The 17,871-nt window shown below is 42.4% G+C and overlaps 3 protein-coding genes across 3 annotated transcripts; all 3 read right to left on the reverse strand.

Annotated features, from left to right (window-relative positions):
- Positions 1-1,602: 1,602 nt before the first annotated feature.
- Positions 1,603-3,906, reverse strand: hoxa11b (homeobox A11b). Its single transcript, XM_057046382.1, has 2 exons — positions 3,150-3,906; positions 1,603-2,245 (listed from the first exon to the last, which is right to left on the reverse strand). Exons 1-2 carry the CDS (start codon positions 3,766-3,768, stop codon positions 2,013-2,015), a joined length of 852 nt encoding a protein of 283 aa, XP_056902362.1. The 5' UTR covers positions 3,769-3,906; the 3' UTR covers positions 1,603-2,012.
- A 4,395-nt stretch (positions 3,907-8,301) lies between these two features.
- Positions 8,302-10,202, reverse strand: hoxa13b (homeobox A13b). The gene is made up of 2 exons (XM_057046380.1): positions 9,502-10,202; positions 8,302-9,363 (listed from the first exon to the last, which is right to left on the reverse strand). The coding sequence occupies exons 1-2, from the start codon at positions 10,133-10,135 to the stop codon at positions 9,128-9,130; spliced, it is 870 nt and encodes a 289-aa protein (XP_056902360.1). The 5' UTR covers positions 10,136-10,202; the 3' UTR covers positions 8,302-9,127.
- Positions 10,203-12,821: 2,619 nt separating this feature from the next.
- Positions 12,822-17,428, reverse strand: hibadhb (3-hydroxyisobutyrate dehydrogenase b). Its single transcript, XM_057045703.1, has 8 exons — positions 17,285-17,428; positions 16,538-16,698; positions 16,342-16,451; positions 16,135-16,256; positions 14,029-14,162; positions 13,862-13,938; positions 13,632-13,788; positions 12,822-13,457 (listed from the first exon to the last, which is right to left on the reverse strand). Exons 1-8 carry the CDS (start codon positions 17,352-17,354, stop codon positions 13,296-13,298), a joined length of 993 nt encoding a protein of 330 aa, XP_056901683.1. The 5' UTR covers positions 17,355-17,428; the 3' UTR covers positions 12,822-13,295.
- Positions 17,429-17,871: the final 443 nt, after the last annotated feature.

The raw sequence follows: 17,871 nt of genomic DNA on the forward strand, positions 1-17,871 counted from the left end.
ATAGAGGCTTAAAAAGGGCCGCTGAGATATGTCACAAATCTTGATTCCAAACGATTAGTTGCTGAAGGTTCGCAGCAGCTGCCCTTTTGTTGGATTAAGTGCGGATTCATTAAAACTGTATATTGATTCTAAAACTTTGTGAGGCCCAAATTGCGTGAAGTATAGGCCCCTGATCACATTTCCTCTGGCGTATTAGTCAGTCCGGCTCTGTTGGCGAAAGCTGCAACACGAGAATATGCAGTAAATCTGATCCTTAGAAGAATCAAAAGTCTTTCCTTGTGTCCCACTGATGCATCGCGCCATCAGACGTGCAATATTGGAGGAAATGAAGGGAAATCAACAGGCCCACCTCCTCAGAGCGCGCAATAGATCCTAATAGAGTTGTGAAACGCACAGCATAATATATTTGCCTACCTTAGCAGTGGTATCCAGAAATGGTGACAATTTATGTCATCTGAGCGTCGGGACATTCTTCTTTTTATATCTCAATTCGCGGCAATGACATTGATCTGATGGGCGCCACCCAGTGGGCGAATAGGGAGATGGCATCAGCCAAAGCGGAGGATTCCTGCTATGGTGGGATGCAGAGACAAATGACGCTGGGAAGTTCTGGGCGCACAGGTTTTCAACCTCTCAGTCACAGTTAATAACCTTGGTCGCAGACGCTTTATTGCGCTGCTCTCCAAATGCTTCAGACGAGTCCGCGTTTTATGGCCAAGTTACTGGAGCAACTGGGAGGATGTGCAGCCATCAGGGCGGAATTCCTCGGAACCTCACAGGATGCACGCAGTAAGGAAGGCATCAGGGGCCTTATTGGATTAGGGCAGGCCAATTCAAGCTGGTTTCAGTTGCCTGGTGGTCGATACTGACCCACCTGATCCCGATTTTTACGCATGTTTATTTATTTATTTAGCATCAAACAGACTAAATGCAAACCTCAATTAAAGATCGGTGTTTGTGGTATCCATTTAAATCGAAACACTTAATGGTTTTAGTAGTGTCTAGAATTCATAACCTTCTTTATTTATCCCATATCACTGGTGTCAAAGGGTGAAATGAATATCGTCTTTCAATGAGGTGAGCACATTCTCACAGATTGATCTTTGCAAATAGGGCTCCTTAAATGTGCGTTCAAACCAGTGCTGCGTACCAGCAATGGTGGAAAATCAACCTTTAAATGAAGGAACTCTTTGTAATGGATATCAAATAACATCTGCAGTAGATCGCATTTCCATGAGGGAAGAAAAAGCATTACGCCTCTTACGCAGCCTGCGCATATAAAAGCAAATGTAGGATTATATTTCCTTCAGGCTTTCCTTTTATCAGCAGTTTGCGTTCAAGGATAATCCAATTTAACGACCAAGAGCTCAACAAAAGGGGGCTGCAGCAGGGGTCAGACACAGATGTGGGATATCTCTGAAAAATCAGCCCTAAAGAGCGTGAAATAGAAGAACCAACCTTGCATGTTCTCAATATCTGATTTGTAATTTTGTGTCAAACGAGGCGGTCAGACGTCCATGTAATACCAGAGCGCGCGCACACACACACACACACACACACACACACACACACACACAACACGCAGACACACACACACAGCAGTTTCCGTTCATGTGTTGTATTTAAACCAAGTGAAAAAAGTCAGAAACACGAAGATGATCCGGGATCAAGGCTTCCATAGTTCCGTAAATGTGGGGAAACAAGCACACAAAACAAATGAAGCTCTTATTTTAAGATTAAGAGAATCTTGCTGCACGTCTGGCTCCCTGCGTCGGCGCGATCTGGGCGCCGACACCAAACAGGGGCAAGAAAAATAGCTGACAATCGAGTAAGCACAAAAGCAATAATAATAATAATAATAATAATAATAATAATAATAATATAATAATAATAATAATAATAATAATAATAATAATGGCAGGAGTGATTCATGGCTGTAAAATTCGTCCTCAGGTGAATTTATATGATGGAGGTTGTGTGTCAGCGACGGTCTTTGAAGTCTTTGTTGTGTTTTATAGCAGGGGGTTCGCAGTAAAGTACTGTAAACGGTCTCTGTTGAGTTTCTTCTCCTTCATCCGCCGGTTCTGAAACCAGATTTTGACCTGGCGATCTGTCAAATTGAGCATCCGTGAGAGCTGCAGACGCTTCTCTTTGTTGATGTAAACGCTGAAAAAGAACTCCCTCTCCAGCTCCCTAATCTGGTACTTCGTGTACGGACACCTCTTCTTGCGCGCCCTCTGGCCACCTGAGAGATGAACATATAAAGACAAAAGTCATCATTTCCATATCATGGCCCGGTTGCAACAACTTTAAAATCCGTATACAATTTCCTCTTGACGGGATGGTGTAACATGAGCTTTGGAGTTCAAGGGTTCCCCCTGCTTTCAGGCCCACAGCACCAAGATTTGTAAACAACGTCTGGACCTGATAGGGGAGGCTGTTGGACAAAAGGGATTACGTAGGAAAACTTACAGAAAACTGTAAAATTAAAGTTTGACAAAGTCTAAAAGAGGGGGCTCAAGCAGGATGAGTATCATGTATCTGATATCTGTAACGGATGCACTTGAATTCTGCGTGCGCAAAGAGTAATTCTGTTGTGGGACAAATTTAATGGAAAGAGTTCATTTATATCCTCGTAAAGCTCGTGAGTTTGTAAATATTTATCTGTAAGGAAGCAAAGTTTAAACTTACATCTAGTCCGAAGTCAAAGGGAATTTCTCAAGGGCGGAAAAACAAGTAAATAAATGAAGTGATGATATAGATGGCCTGTGTTGGACTAAATAAATGAAAACAATTAATCTACAATATTTTATGTGTCACGTAGGTGACAAATTAAATGGGATTGGTGGTTTGGGACAAGAACGGAACTGAACATTTATGGAGTCACATATCAGTCTTCTGATGTGAGTTTCCATAGGTTTACAGGCTCGAAATCAATAAATACATATTCGTAGACAACCTCGAACCTAACGCCGAGGTCTTCACGGCCAATTTCAATTCCAAGCACGTGATCTTGCAGTTTATAACATAGTTTTGTTAGGGTAAATCGGCAGGCCTTCCATAAACCTTACGCGCTTATAAAACAGCATATAAAAGCTTTAAGAGCAATGTGCTGGATCGTTCCGTGCACGGAGCGGGACCGTACTCACCGCTGCTTCTGCTCTGCTTCTCCTCGCTGTGGCCGGAGGACGATTTGGGGCTGAAGCTCTCCGCCGAGTCGGAGCCCGCCTGCGCTGATGCGGGGCTCGTTTTGGCTGCCTGTCTGTCCGCGTCCGCTGCGTGTGCCGTCGGCGTCGCGCTGCCCTCGGAGCTCCCATAGGCGGTGTCGAAGAACTGGTCGAACGCCTGCGGCAGCACGCCGTTCCGGCCAACGCTGCCATAGAAGCCGGGCGTGTGGTTTGAGGAGCCGGGGTGACCACCGCCGCCGCCGCCGCCGGAGGAACTGCCTTTCACCAGGATCTCTCCGCCCCTCGGTGTGGGGCTCGTCCAGCCGTCCCTGTGCACGATGTCCTCGGTGTAGCAATGTGACAGGCTGCCCCTGCTGTGATGCCATTTATTGGAGGTATCAATCCCATAGTCTCTGAAAGCCACATCTCTCACGGACGGGACCTGTGGCAGTGCTGTGGACTGGTAAGGGTATGTCATAGGGCAAGTGGACTGGTTCTGAGTTAAATAATGAGGGAGACCCGAGAAGTCGGCTCCGGAGACGTAGTAAGTGCAGCTCGGTAGATACATATTGGAGGCAGTGATGCGCTCATCAAAATCCATATTTCGCGGTGGAAACGTCCTACAATATTCCTCGCATAGTTCCTCCGCGGCGCTGTGCTCCGACCACTTTGAGGCGGACTGGTGGAGCAGAAAACCTTAGACGCGCAAGCTGACGTGGGAATCCATGTCTATCCATTCCTGAGGGCCAAAGCCATGTGACCACTGGCACAAAATGACAGCTAACCAACGCCTCGACGTGTAGGCTACATGAGTCAATGGCTTCATGGAGCAGACCCTTGGCTGTGCGGGAAAAGGAAAATACTGCCACGGAGTCTACAGATTATTTTCAAAGGGAACGTTTTTAATGGCTCCTTTCATTGTGGGGGTTGCACACCGTTACACCACCACATAGCAACTGCTTCACCTGCCTGATATTAACCCTTGTTCTCTTTTGCAACCCTCACTTTAACCCCACCATTACATAGAATTGTAAAGGTGAAGATAATGCCGTGTACAGGAATTAAACCGTTTTACGCACGGAAGGCTTAGCACAGCCTCAGATAACATTCCGCCCGTTATGCGGAGACCCTCTGTCTTGTTGAAGAGGTCAAGTGCTTTGGAGCTCTATTTTAGTTGATCTCATCACTGAGACGAGTGCAAGTATAAAGTCACCGCCTATTTGTGTCAATTTAAACTCGGGCTATATATAGGCTAATTTAATCCACAAGTGACGGAATGCGAGTGACGCCGCCCTCATGACAGTCCATCTTGACACCCGAGGTCAAAAAGACAATAGCAAATAAGGACGAAAGATCTCGTGTTAAACGTTCTTGTGTTTGCTGGACGGGTATCTGCCTGCGCGTTAAAACATGCGGGATGCACTCTGCTGACTTCATTACGCGCACATCAGGCTCCAATCGCGGGCTGGATTTGTCTCCACACTCAAAGACATTTTCATTTGTCATCAATATGGACACACTGAAGTTCTTTCGCGCCGCCAGCCGTGGAATCCAGCCCGGATTCTCTCTCCAAAACATCTGATTTGGTTTATGGGTGCCATATTTTACGGGCGCGGGCCGTTTGATTCTACGGATCAAACTGGGTCAGATGATTTATTCTCACTAAAATTGTCTTACATAATTAGCAACAATGGGGAAATATATGTATTTCTCAGTGAGACAGAGCGCCAGCAGGCCCTAGGAGCGGCCCAGTTTGACACGTTAAAACAGTTTTCCTCTGAGAAGACCTTTTCAGGGAGCCTCAGCCACAAATAATATGATATTGGGTTGCGTATGCTGCAGCCCGAGCCAAAGCTTATTAAATGACTATTATAAGTGGTGCCGAGTTCCTTTTGGAAGATTTTAGTCTGTATTTCATCCAACTTCGACTTACATGGAGTCATCAGAGTTTCGTCTTTCGAGATATATTTATTGTCTCCCTTTTGTCTGTGTCCATATCAGGCCTCTGTGGGCCTATAGCGCAGGAAATGATCATTTGGGTTTCCATCGGACTCCCGTTCATAAAACTGAATTCAACGTCCAAGTTATCTTGATCTTGTCTGTCTGGCATTAGCATGCAAGTCACGGCTGTCTGTGCGTTTCTGAGACGCCGTGAAAAGGTCAAATGCAAATATGGAAAAGAGGATTTTTTTGCTCGCACCACGAGTTCCGAGAGAACGCAGGATATAAGATTTATGGATATAGGGACAAATATATACACAGTTGCTCTAAAATTAGATAGAATTGCTGTTGAAGAAAACACGACAGTAAAAGGGTTTGAGTTTTCCGTGGATTCAACTGTGAAATGGCCATTTTAACACAACACGGAGTCCAAGCGACACAACAAAACGACTTTGCAATTAAAACCAAACAAACAGGCTCCAACAATGGTCACTTAGTTAGATTAGAATGAGGTTATAATACTTTTAAAATTAATGTCTGTGTGTGTGTGTGTGTGTACGTGTGCGTGTGTGTGTGTACATGTGTGCGTGTGTGTGTGTGTGAAACAAAACAAAAAAGAATTGCAGGAAAAAGATCAAATCCAACATTTATAAATAGAACCCAGCATTTTTAACTGAATGTCGTTGCCTTCGTTTGTGCAAAAAAACGAACTGCAGTTAAATATTTCATAAATTCTCGTTGGATTCGGGAGCTCATGGACTGGACACCCCGAATGAACAACAAACACATTTGGACAGAGGTGTGTGTGTGTGTGTGTGTGGGGGGGGCGCTTCCGGAAATATGCCCCTACTGTTAACCGAGGTTTACAACTGGCCTTACTTTAAAGCTTACGAAGTCTACTCAAAACCGTTTCTCGTCTTTTTTTGCATTCACATGGAACCAAATTAACCAGGGGACGTGTTCCGTGAATTCAACACTTCATCTCCGCGGTGCTGGAGTGCGGGAATGTCGGGAAAATATATGAAAATAAGAATTCCACATTTGTTTCAGTGCAGCGTGGAAAATGTTTGCGTCATCGTGAAGTCTGCCTCTTTTATTGTTTTGTTTTGAAACGGATGCATGATGCTACAGAGGCCTTTCTGATAACAATTTTTACTTTAGTTTTTTTTCTTTCTAAAAAGGGTTAAAGGAAAATCATGTCATGACTGCATAGTTGAGTCTGGAGTGGGTGCATTAAAGCGCTTGACTGTTAGGGGGAGCACAGGCGCATGAGACCATTGTGGAGAGGATAACAAAGGAGGAAGAAATGTGTTCCATTCAGAGAAATTGTTAAAGATCATTCCCTTAAAAAGTGGGCCAATGGGACACAGTGGGACACAACTGTAGCTTTTAACGAAAAGATTTTGATCTTGTTATTTGGATTAAGATTTACAGATTTACACATATGCCTCTGCGAGACAATTTCTGTTAAAATCCCGTTTGGAGTGATACACACACACACACACACACACACACACACACACACACACACACACACACACACACACGACCTGCTGCCTTGTTACTGTGACAAATGCTCTTTTTTATGGTCGGTCTAGAAAACGGAGAGAAAACTGAACCTGTCGGTCATGGTGAACTGCAGCAGGTCAGTGCCATGGCCCACATTTACACTTAAGAACCAGAGCCAATGGTTTTGTTGGGTTTAGAAGACTGTGGATAAAGTTTGTAAAATCCATGCGCATTAAATCTATCATGTGATCACTTTACAGAAACCAATGCATTGTGAAGTTCAGGTCCCTATAGTTGTGCTCTATCTAAGAAAATAGCTACAATTATATATCTTCCCATGCTTATTCTAAATGTTTCAACAAAAGAAACAGACTGGGTGACTATTTCTGTATCAGCCAAATGTCAGTAAGGAGTAAAAGAATAACGTAAACAAATGTCTAAGTTTGCAGTCCATGACCAAAAGAGCCTTGAAATGCGAATGTGCCGAAAAGAACTAATTTCTAGTCTATTTTGTTGTGTTGCAATTACTGTACTCATAGCATACTGTAAGAAACATGCATGTTATGAACATTTCTATTTAAATGTCATTGCAAGTGCTTGAAAATACAATAATTGGGGTTTTGCTGCAGCACCAAATCATATGGACGTTCTACTTGACTTGTTTAGTTGTCTTTCAATCGTTCATGATATAGAACACGCGCGCTCACACTCACACACACACACACACACACCACACACACACACGACCTGCTGCCTTGTTACTGTGACAAATGCTCTTTTTTATGGTCGGTCTAGAAAACGGAGAGAAAACTGAACCTGTCGGTCATGGTGAACTGCAGGAGGTCAGTGCCATGGCCCACATTTACACTTAAGAACCAGAGCCAATGGTTTTGTTGGGTTTAGAAGACTGTGGATAAAGTTTATAAAATCCATGCGCATTAAATCTATCATGTGATCACTTTACAGAAACCAATGCATTGTGAAGTTCTGGTCCCTATAGTTGTGCTCTATCTAAGAAAATAGCTACAATTATATATCTTCCCATGCTTATTCTAAATGTTTCAACAAAAGAAACAGACTGGGTGACTATTTCCGTATCAGCCAAATGTCAGTAAGGAGTAAAAGAATAACGTAAACAAATGTCTAAGTTTGCAGTCCATGACCAAAAGAGCCTTGAAATGCGAACGTGCCGAAAAGAACTAATTTCTAGTCTATTTTGTTGTGTTGCAATTACTGTACTCATAGCTTACTGTAAGAAACATGCATGTTATGAACATTTCTATTTAAATGTCATTGCAAGTGCTTGAAAATACAATAATTGGGGTTTTGCTGCAGCACCAAATCATATGGACATTCTACTTGACTTGTTTAGTTGTCTTTCAATCGTTCATGATATAGAACACGCGCGCTCACACTCACACACACACACACACACACACACACACACACACACACACACACACGAATCCTGGAAAGCAGGGTGTACTAACATAGTTTCACCACACGATGGCAACATACACTCTAAATGACTGTAGGCGTTCTCTGTGAAGGCCAAAAACGCGAAATACTGAATTAAAGATTTCATTTAGGAGGATAAATAATCGTCTTCAGTCTTTTCTCTTAAGTTAAAGTTTCCATTGTGACACTAAAGACACGAACGACAATAATGAGATCACACTGCGCCTCTCAAACGTTTATTAAAAAAGGAAAACTTCTATCAGAAAGGGTGATTACAGTAGCTGTCAGAAAGCAAGTACGCGGTCCGCAGTGGCAATATTGTGTTGCAAACCCATTTTTGAGAGAAAAGTTGAAAATACAAAATTCTGATGAACGGCCAGTAATTCGACAAATGTTGAATAAGTGTGATGCAAATTTTGAGAAGCCGTTATTCGGTTAAGATTAATTAACTCGTAATAATTGGATTTTTAAATAAACGCGTGACTTTGTTTTCATTGTTACTGACTGGGGTTTATTTCGGGATAAGTCCTTCCTAAAATGTGTACAGATATTTTCTCTTATAAAATAGATACTAACATTACCTGTCCTCTCGTTTAATGTTACTATTTTTCTCTTCAAATTTTCTTTCTTATTGTCATGAGGTTTGCAGATTAAATTAATTTGTATAGTTTATAATGCGTCTACACATTGACTTCAGTTTACTTTCTAGTGGCTTCTCCTTGAATTTTTGTATTTTATAATGTTATAACTTAACAAAACAGTGACAAATTAAGGGTGGCTCCCTGGCTTCAGTGATTTCTTAGTATTTGATGAATACCTAAAAAAGTTGTCGAATCTCCTAAACGAATGGTCTTTATCTCGCTGCTCCAACCCACTTCCGGTCTTCTGTCAACAGGCCGCACGAACTGGTTCCAATTAAAAGGGAGGAAGGAAATGTATAGGTCAAACAGCGTCAGGAACGCTTCGTGTAATATAATAAATTATGGCACAGTTTTTTCTCGGATAAAGCCACATTTCTGTCAGCCCGTCTCCATAGTTCAGTATCTGCAGAGCTAACTGGGACTCTTAAACTTATTGACGACTTTCTTCTCCTTTACGCGCCTGTTTTGAAACCAGATTGTCACTTGTCTCTCAGTCAGATTGGTCTGGGCGGATATCCTCCTCCTTTTGTCTTTGGTGATGAATTTATTGGCAGCGTACTCCCGTTCCAGTTCCTTGAGTTGCACCTTTGTGTATGGCACACGTTTCTTCCTCCCCCGCCGGACACCGCTGTCTCCACCAGAGATATCTGAAATAAACACACAGGAATAATAGAATATATAGGGTAAACATTTAGATTTTTTTCGTTGTCATATGGCGCATGCATGACGCAAAGGTTTGGAACGTTTTATTTAAAAAAAAATATTAAAAGTCTATGAGTAACTACCTTGTAAAGAGGATTTCCACAGAGGATTTGACTGCGGTTGCTCTTTGGTGCAGTAAACCTGTCCACTCCAGCCATTGGTGATGGTCCATGGCTGATACGGTTCCATGGGTAACAGAGGCTCATGTCTCGTCTCAGATGGGGCACTGAGGGCAGGCACAACGGGGACATCCAAGTAGCTGGGCTGGTACGGAGCAGAAGAGTAGCCCTGATAAAACGCGTATTCCTTCGCCCTGGATGAGAACTCCTCTCCAGAAACCGGCGAGTCCATGTATTTATCACCATAGCCGGAGGGCTGCGCGCAAGCCTTGACGCTGCCGTGTGACACCCTGCAAGGGTAATAACTGCTGCCAAAATATCCATATGGCAACGACGCATTGGGCGAGCTCTGCGTAGCAGGACAAGGGCTGCACTGCTTGCCAGGTTCGCCGATGCCAGAGATTGGCACATCATTCGAAGTGTAGGTCGTGTTTGGAGCCAGCGAAGTCGGATGGGCTAACAAATTCCTGCACTGATTCGCGGGGAAATTGCTCCCAGTAAATCCTTCCATGTTCTTGTTTCTTTCATCCAAGCCGTTTTCGTAGAGAAACATCACCGGGTCAATCCAGTGCGAATGGAGGAGGACCGAAGCAGTCATAGCATGCCTTACATCGAAACGACCAACTCTTTTTCAAAATCCCCTCAACTGAACAGAGACAGGGACTCGGCCAGAGTAACGATATTAGCACGACTAGAGCACGAAAAGATCGCAAGGTTATTGGTCAGGGGCAGGCACGTGATATGCAAAGGAGATGATAAACGTCCAGACATCAGATAACTCACACCGAACTGTGTGCTTGCCGTGATGTGCTGCGTCACTTTTCTCCTGTTTTGTCCACGTTTTCCCCCAAACAACAAAACTGGGAATTTTCCGACTGAGAGACACATTTATGAAGACAACTTTACCCATTGTTTTGTGCCACTACATCACTTTTTTTTACGAGCTGACTGCTCAAGAAGTGAATATATGCAAGTATTCTCATGCGTAATTACGCGTGCCATTTCTGTCACAGATACGCCAAATGTAACAACGATGCAACGATACTTTTTGTTTAGGGCTTTTAAAAGATTTAACTTATCAATATGGTTTCAATCGTAATTTGTTAAGCGTGCAGCGATATGATGAATATTGGGGAGTTACTCTTTGAGGCACGACCATTATGCAATTTTAGATTATAAAAAAACTAAACAAACAAACAAACAAACAAAAAACAAAACCAGGAACGTAACAAACAGAGGGCGATGCATTGCTAGGGGCTTAAAATGCAAGACCTTTAAACATGTTAAGCAAATATGTCAGAGCAACACGTTAATGGAGACACAAGTTCACAGTCTGGATAACCCACCGACAGTACGCCACATTTGGCTGCGCGCTTCCTCGCATGGTTTAGGTATACGGCTGGAGGCCAAGGTCAAGTTGAAAGTTGTAATCTGTCCAAATGGGCCCTTTACACCATCCCGATGAGAAAACACCACTAAATACCGCGGGGAAGAGCTCGCCAGCAGACTGCGGTCTTTTTAAAGGCGAGTTGTTTTCACATTGATTTAACTTAAAGAGTTGGAAGCGCTCAAGCGACATGGAAATAAAGTGGTCCATCTTCAAATATCTTACAGTTTTTACCGAAAAATGCGTAGAAGGTAAAATAAACACATTTGTAGTTCCGTCCGAGTTTGGCTGTTTTTTGAAACAAGCGCGCGAGCCATAAGAAATTATTTACTGTGACATTTAGGAAATAAAAGCATAAACTTGGTTATAATTCACTTTGCAAACAAAATAAGTTTCGAACCACATCCCATTTTAACCTATATGATTTTGTGAGATCACGTTGCAACTTGTCCATAAATAAATTTCAACACTTCTAATGTTTGTCAGCCTTTGGAGACTATAATTCTTTATGGATTAACTTGATCTTGTAGGCATGTACGATCAGTGGTGAGGGGAAGGAAGAATGAGCTGTTTCCACATACGATGAACGACAGCTCGACCGAAATGATTGCATTCCTGTTTATTTTCTATAAGCATTTGAACTAAAGGGAGCTAGGAAATGAGTAGATAAACAGATATTTTTGGCATTGGCTCGTTATCGTTCAGTTCAATAAAAGGCTCTTAAATCTCTTCACTTGCATATTCAGAGTCTTTTATTAAATTTTTTATCTGCGTTGCATTTTTTAACTGGTGGTTAAATAAGAATTAGTTACGATTTTGTTGATATTACGTTTCAATAGTCAAAAAGTATGAAATTTATATGAATATTCAATTGTTTTCGTTGTTTTGTGAAATTAAAATTGGACAATTCAACAGTGCAACAGAAAATTACATCTAGCCTTAAGAACTATTGCTAGATTTTCTGCACGAGTTAATTAGGAATGATTTTTCAAAACAAATAAAAAAAATATTTGGGCACTCCAATTTTAGAACAGGCTCTGCAAACATTTTAATAAAAAGATGAGTGGCCTAATCGTCACGGTTGATCGTTTCATTTTTTCTTCTAAATATGTAAACGTCAGCTGAGCTGATGTTTCTATAGTTTTTAGACAATTCTTTAAAAAGACTGCTAAATGTAGACTACATGTAAAGTTGCATGTATAATGGCCAGGAGGACTGAGCCCAAAGTGCAGCTCTGTTCGCAGCCCCGATCCATAAGACAGCGCAGCTCTTAGCCAACAGGGCTTAATGGACTTTTTATGAGTTTGTCTTGTGATTGCATGACCTCTGGCACCTCAGCCTTTCTGTGGATTCTTTTTTTTTTTGGTAAACGACATCAGAAACACGTTGCCCTCGCACTCAGACGTAGAAACGGCGGCATTAACGACGCTGCGGGTGCATGATGCGAAAGTCGGTCACAGGGTGTGACGCTGGTTTTAATTAAAAACGCGTTCTAAATTTTGAGAGAGGGACTTTGGAAAGAAGTAGACAGATCAGAGAGTTCTAAATGAAACAAATGAATGTCACCCCCCCCCCCCCCTTTTTTTGGCCCCCGCTTCTGCGCTGCTACTGCAGCCAAGCTCAAAAGGCAGATGTTTTTTAGATGGTTGTGTCGTGACAAGAGTGGGAAGAAGGGCCAGCTACAGCGATGTGGAGTTATTTAAGAGGAGAGCGGCTGTCAGGTGAGGGTGCAACCATGGCACATACACGCATCGACATCCAAAACTGGATGCTGTATCTACGGGATGACTGAAAGCACATCGTGAATGAACATGGCAATATTAAATGTTTTAACCTGTGACCACGTCAAGGTAAAAGCCCAGAAAAGATGTTTTAGAACAAATGTAATCAACCCATGTTCTGACATCACAGCTTCTTTTATTTTGTAACTAGACATGTTTACAGTCCAAAGTAACAGTTCATATATCAGGTGAAATAACCCAATAAAAGTTGGAAAAGGGGGCCACCTAGAATGATGAACAGGTTACGTAAAGCCTATCTTACAGTCGGCCTTGAATAACTGGGCTACGGTCTCTGAGATTCCACCAGACCCTCGAAAATGCAAGTGCAAAAAATGCTATTTTCCTTTTATTCCATGTATTTGCAAAATAGCTAGTTTTTGCCTTTAAAAGGGAGTGCTGCGTTTTAAAAAAGATCAATGGAGTCTTTCCCAAAAGGAAAGAAGAGCTCTTGTTGTTCTTGGTCTTCTCACAACTTTGAAGAAAAAGAAGAGAATAATCACAGTCCTCAGGGCAAAATGCACCCTGCCGTGCGAGTCCTGTGCAGAGCCAGGAACTGGTGAGGCTGGAGACGGGTGGGTGGAGGCCCAACATTACTGCTGCCCTTCCTCCTCACGCAGGAACGCAAAAACAGAGGAGAAATCTTTACTGGCATAACCACGTGCGCACATCATGCGGTAAATCTGATGAGCCAAGGAACCGAGAGGGACAGGAGTTTTAGTGTTAGTGGCTGTGTTCTGAGCGAGTCCGAGATCCTGGAGAAAAGAAAAGAAACAAATATGTTCAAAAGCCACCATTGTTTACATTAATGGTGATTTAACCTGCAACACCTATAAACTGATGATAATATCACAGATTAACTCCCTATCAACCGAGAAGTCGACTCAGATTCCTGACTCGGGAAACCGAGACCAGGACGTCCAGCTGACCTTAGCCATGAGCTGGGTGCCGAAGCCCCCCTGGTAGTTATTCCCAGATGGGACTCCTTCCATGACTCCAGGCACAGGGTTATAGGTGTCACTGGACCAGCACCGACCCGAGCTCATGTTCAAGATCTTGGCCAACAGCTTGGGATCGAGGCCGAGCCTGTGAGTGAGGAGCACTGCCGCGTTACCAACACTGCATAGATCACGGTTGAGATATCATGACCTATTTGTACCGGATTCCCAAGTTCATTGTCTCCGCAGTCCCGATCATTCCAATGGCCAGAAGCATGTTGTTGCAGATTTTGGCAGCCTGGAACGAGACGATCACACCGGACGTTAATGAGCACAAGGGTCAACATTCCATTTGTAATTTGGGAATTATAAAAAATGTGGCTCGTACCTGTCCGGTTCCAACCTGACCACAATACATCACGTTGGCTCCCATGCAGCTGAGGAGCTCTTTGGCTGCAGTAAATTCCTCTTCTGCCCCTCCAACCATGAAAGTCAGTTTAGCAGAACTAGCAGCCCCAACACCTGGGAATGAGAAGTTATCCAGCAGAGGTGCTCAGTGATTTTAATGTTTTAAATCCAGTGAACAAACGGTAAAATGTGAGATGCAGAGAAGAAGACACAAATGGAATTAGCTTTAAAAGAGGCATGGAAGCACAACTGTGTCCTCATGTTTTGGGCAATTTCTCACATTTACTGCTACGTTCTCCCTGTCCATAAAGAATCAACTACCATTTATGTCATCTTTGTCTTTAAAGAAGCATTTTATCATTTAAAACCAAAACAAACAAACAGTTTCATCTAAATACAATCAGATTTTGGACCAATTGGCACAAACCATGCATGATCCCTGCTGTACAATGTTTACCACCCATGTTCCGGTTTAACTGGGATTTCTATTCGCTCCGCTGAGGAGAAAAGGCTGATTCAGCAGCACGGCTGAGAAATCAAGACTTGAATGAAGAACTTAAACGTAAAGGCTCCAATGCTTCATGCATCATTGTTTAAAAATGTGCATTCATTGTTTATTTACAGCACATACAGGCAGTATAGAGATTCACAGTCAAAAATGTATGAAACCATTCTGATCAGTACCTCAAAACAGGGCCGAAGCTCTGAGGGGACCAAATGTTCTGTTGCAGCTCCAAAACTGTGGAACGAGCTGCCACTGCTCATTAGCCACCTACTTTGCTTTTCACGCCACATGGATTGTTCATTTGATGTGCACTGGGGTGGACAGTCTATTATACTGTTTTTTTATGTGATCTAAATTTTATGCTCATCTAATTTGTATTTGATCTTTTTCTGAAATTTCTTTGTTGTGTCTTTTACTGTACAGCTCTTTGGAGAACTTCATGTTTATTTAAAATCATGCTTTATAAATTAAATGGATTGGCTTGAAACAAAGGTTTAACCCATGAGATGACCGTTACAGACCACAAACATTAACAGACTCACTTCATGTGAGAGCCGAGTCCTGGGAAAAAATGCCACTTCTCAGCATTGTGTTTTAGTAAATCCCAGTAGTCACTTTATCAATAAAAACAGCAAACAACTGAGAAAAGGGATTTTAAAAAAAAACAAAAAAACAACAACACACAGACTTTCTCTATTTCCACTGTAGAAATGTGAAGCTGTGTCCTTCCCAGTCTAATGAAAAACGACAGTTATGTCCTCTTACAACGTGCTAGCCACATGCTAACATATGGCCGACAACGTGTCCTTTTATATATCAACATAAACCACAGACTACATTGCCAATGTTGTTTCAGCTTTATCTGACAACTGTAAATGATCCATATGCATCGAAGTAGAACAGACGCTGCAGTTTGTGACAGTTTCAAAGCAAAACGAGTAGATCTTTATGCGTTACAGTAAATCATTAGCGTGTAGGAAATGGCTGTACAAAGAGTGGAAATGCATTGGAAGGCAGTTAGGATGAGGAATTTGTGTGCAGTCAGGGTGGGGGTGGAGCTTTCTTTACTGGGTGAAAATGAGTCCTTTCTGGATATAATAATATACAGAGCATGCTACAGCGCACACAGCTTTAAAAGGGATATATAAGAGCATATAAGACTTTTTGTATGGTATTTTATGAAGTAGTTTGAAACTATCAAGTATCATTGTTAACTCACGTATCACAACATGGTGCTCATCAGCTCATCCTCGCGTGAGCGAACGGAACCTTTTAGGTGCAACTCTTTCACACCTGGTCAGGTTTTATGTCTCATTTGATCCGCGTTTGGGGGTGCTTTTCTTCCATCTTTCAATGCTTATGCTATCAGGCCTAATAGCTAGTTATATAGCAGTACAGCTTATTGTTTAAAGAAGTAATTTAAATGTTCTATGTATACACTGAATGAAATGCATGGATGATTTCCTCATTTAAAGTTTCAGTTTTTTGTCATTTTTCCATCACCCAATCAAGAGCCACGTAAAATAATTCATCCCCTTAACATTCTCAGTGAAGCGGTTTCAGCCAAAATGGAACATTTACCTCCCGATACCGGTGCGTCCATAAAAACTGCCCCCATCTTTTCCGCAGCAGCCGCCATTTCTTTAGAGACAGTGGGGTCAATGGTGCTGGAGTCAATTAGAAGGGAGCCTTTTTTCACTTTCCTGTTAAACAAAAACAACATAATCTATACCTTTAATACAATTCACATTTCAATTCATGTGTATTTAAGTAAAAACCAAGACGCACTTGAGGATGCCATTGGATCCAGTGTACACTTCCATAACATTGGGACTAGAGGGAAGCATCGTGATAATGCGGTCAGCCTTATCTGCTACCTCTGCAGGACTGTCCACAATCTGTATGGAGGAACAACAATGGATGATGGGAAATATTCCACCAAATTAAAAAAAGAAAACAGCTCGTAGGTGTGTTATTCTTATACCTGTGCGCCAAGCTCTTGCACTTCCTTGCAGGACTCTGGGAACACATCAGTGGCTATGATAGGGTATCCGTGCTTTAGTAAGTTCTTTGCCATTGGGTTGCCCATATTTCCCAAACCAATAAACCCCACTGGGGTCTTTGAGGCCATAGACCTTGAGGAGACTACAACATAATGGACACATTAATTCAAATGAACACATGAGCCTCACAGAGCACATAAAAGAACCAAAACATCAGCATACTTCCAATCTTGATTATTTCTTATTTTTGAACACCTAATCTTTAAAACTAAAGGACATGGTGCATTAAGATCCACAGTGATATGCACTCAAATATATACGTCAAAACATTTTAATTTTAATAATTGCTTAACGCCTCAATGAAAATGTAAATCTACACACGAGGAAGGTCACAAGAAGCAGTTATAGAAGCTGCAGAGACAGCTCATCTGACTCGACTGTGACCGACAGTAGAGAATATCAGGACAGTGCACCCACGCGTGTTCAGATCCTTTCCACGCGTTTCTTTTTTTTCTTTTAAATACAATTATAGAATCTTGGAAACATTTGCCGTTTGTTGCAGGGAAATTCGGGTTTTCTAACCAGTCTGCTGATGGCTTAAAGCCCATCGACAACTGACTTAAACTTCTCTGAAGATTTCAAGGCAAAATGATCATTTTCGAGCTTTCCCGCAACAACTCGGCGCCGCGGCGTGCGTGACGCGTGGACAATCGGGTCGTTGTTCTTACCGAATGCAAAGGCACCATGGTTGAAGCTCCTTCCAACTAGGTATCGAGACCCTCTCAACACAGCGGCCATGCTTCTTTTTTCTTGACCTTACATATGACGCAACAGTACGTGTATTAAGGACGTGTCGTTCCTCCAATCAAATATCAAACTCTCTTTACACGGCCTCCCAATCCAGCCAATAGGCTGCGGGGGGAGGGGCTTTCATATGTCCATTATATGTGGTATAGGAGCCTTTCTGCTACCTACAGAGAACAGCATGTATCAGTGCAAAAATATCCACAAAGTACATTGACACGGTCACTGGTCATATAATAAGAATCAGAATCAAATGTAAATGTTAGTACATATTCAAGAGTGGGACTCGAGGGATTGCTGAATGAAGAGGCAGGTTATGAACTAAGATTCTGGTCAGAGAATCAAGGGTGTTTCTGTTGGAAGGTGTGGATGGATTTGGCTTGATTTTATATATTTTATTCCGACTTGAGATCGTCCTATAACTCATGTACAGGTTTGTACATGAGTTATAGGCCCAGGCAGATATTATGGGTCTATAGGTCTCTATAGGTCATTGATCTCAGAGTCATCC

The sequence above is a fragment of the Takifugu flavidus genome, chromosome 10, assembly GCF_003711565.1.
Source record: "Takifugu flavidus isolate HTHZ2018 chromosome 10, ASM371156v2, whole genome shotgun sequence".
Classification (NCBI taxonomy): Eukaryota; Metazoa; Chordata; class Actinopteri; order Tetraodontiformes; family Tetraodontidae; genus Takifugu; species Takifugu flavidus.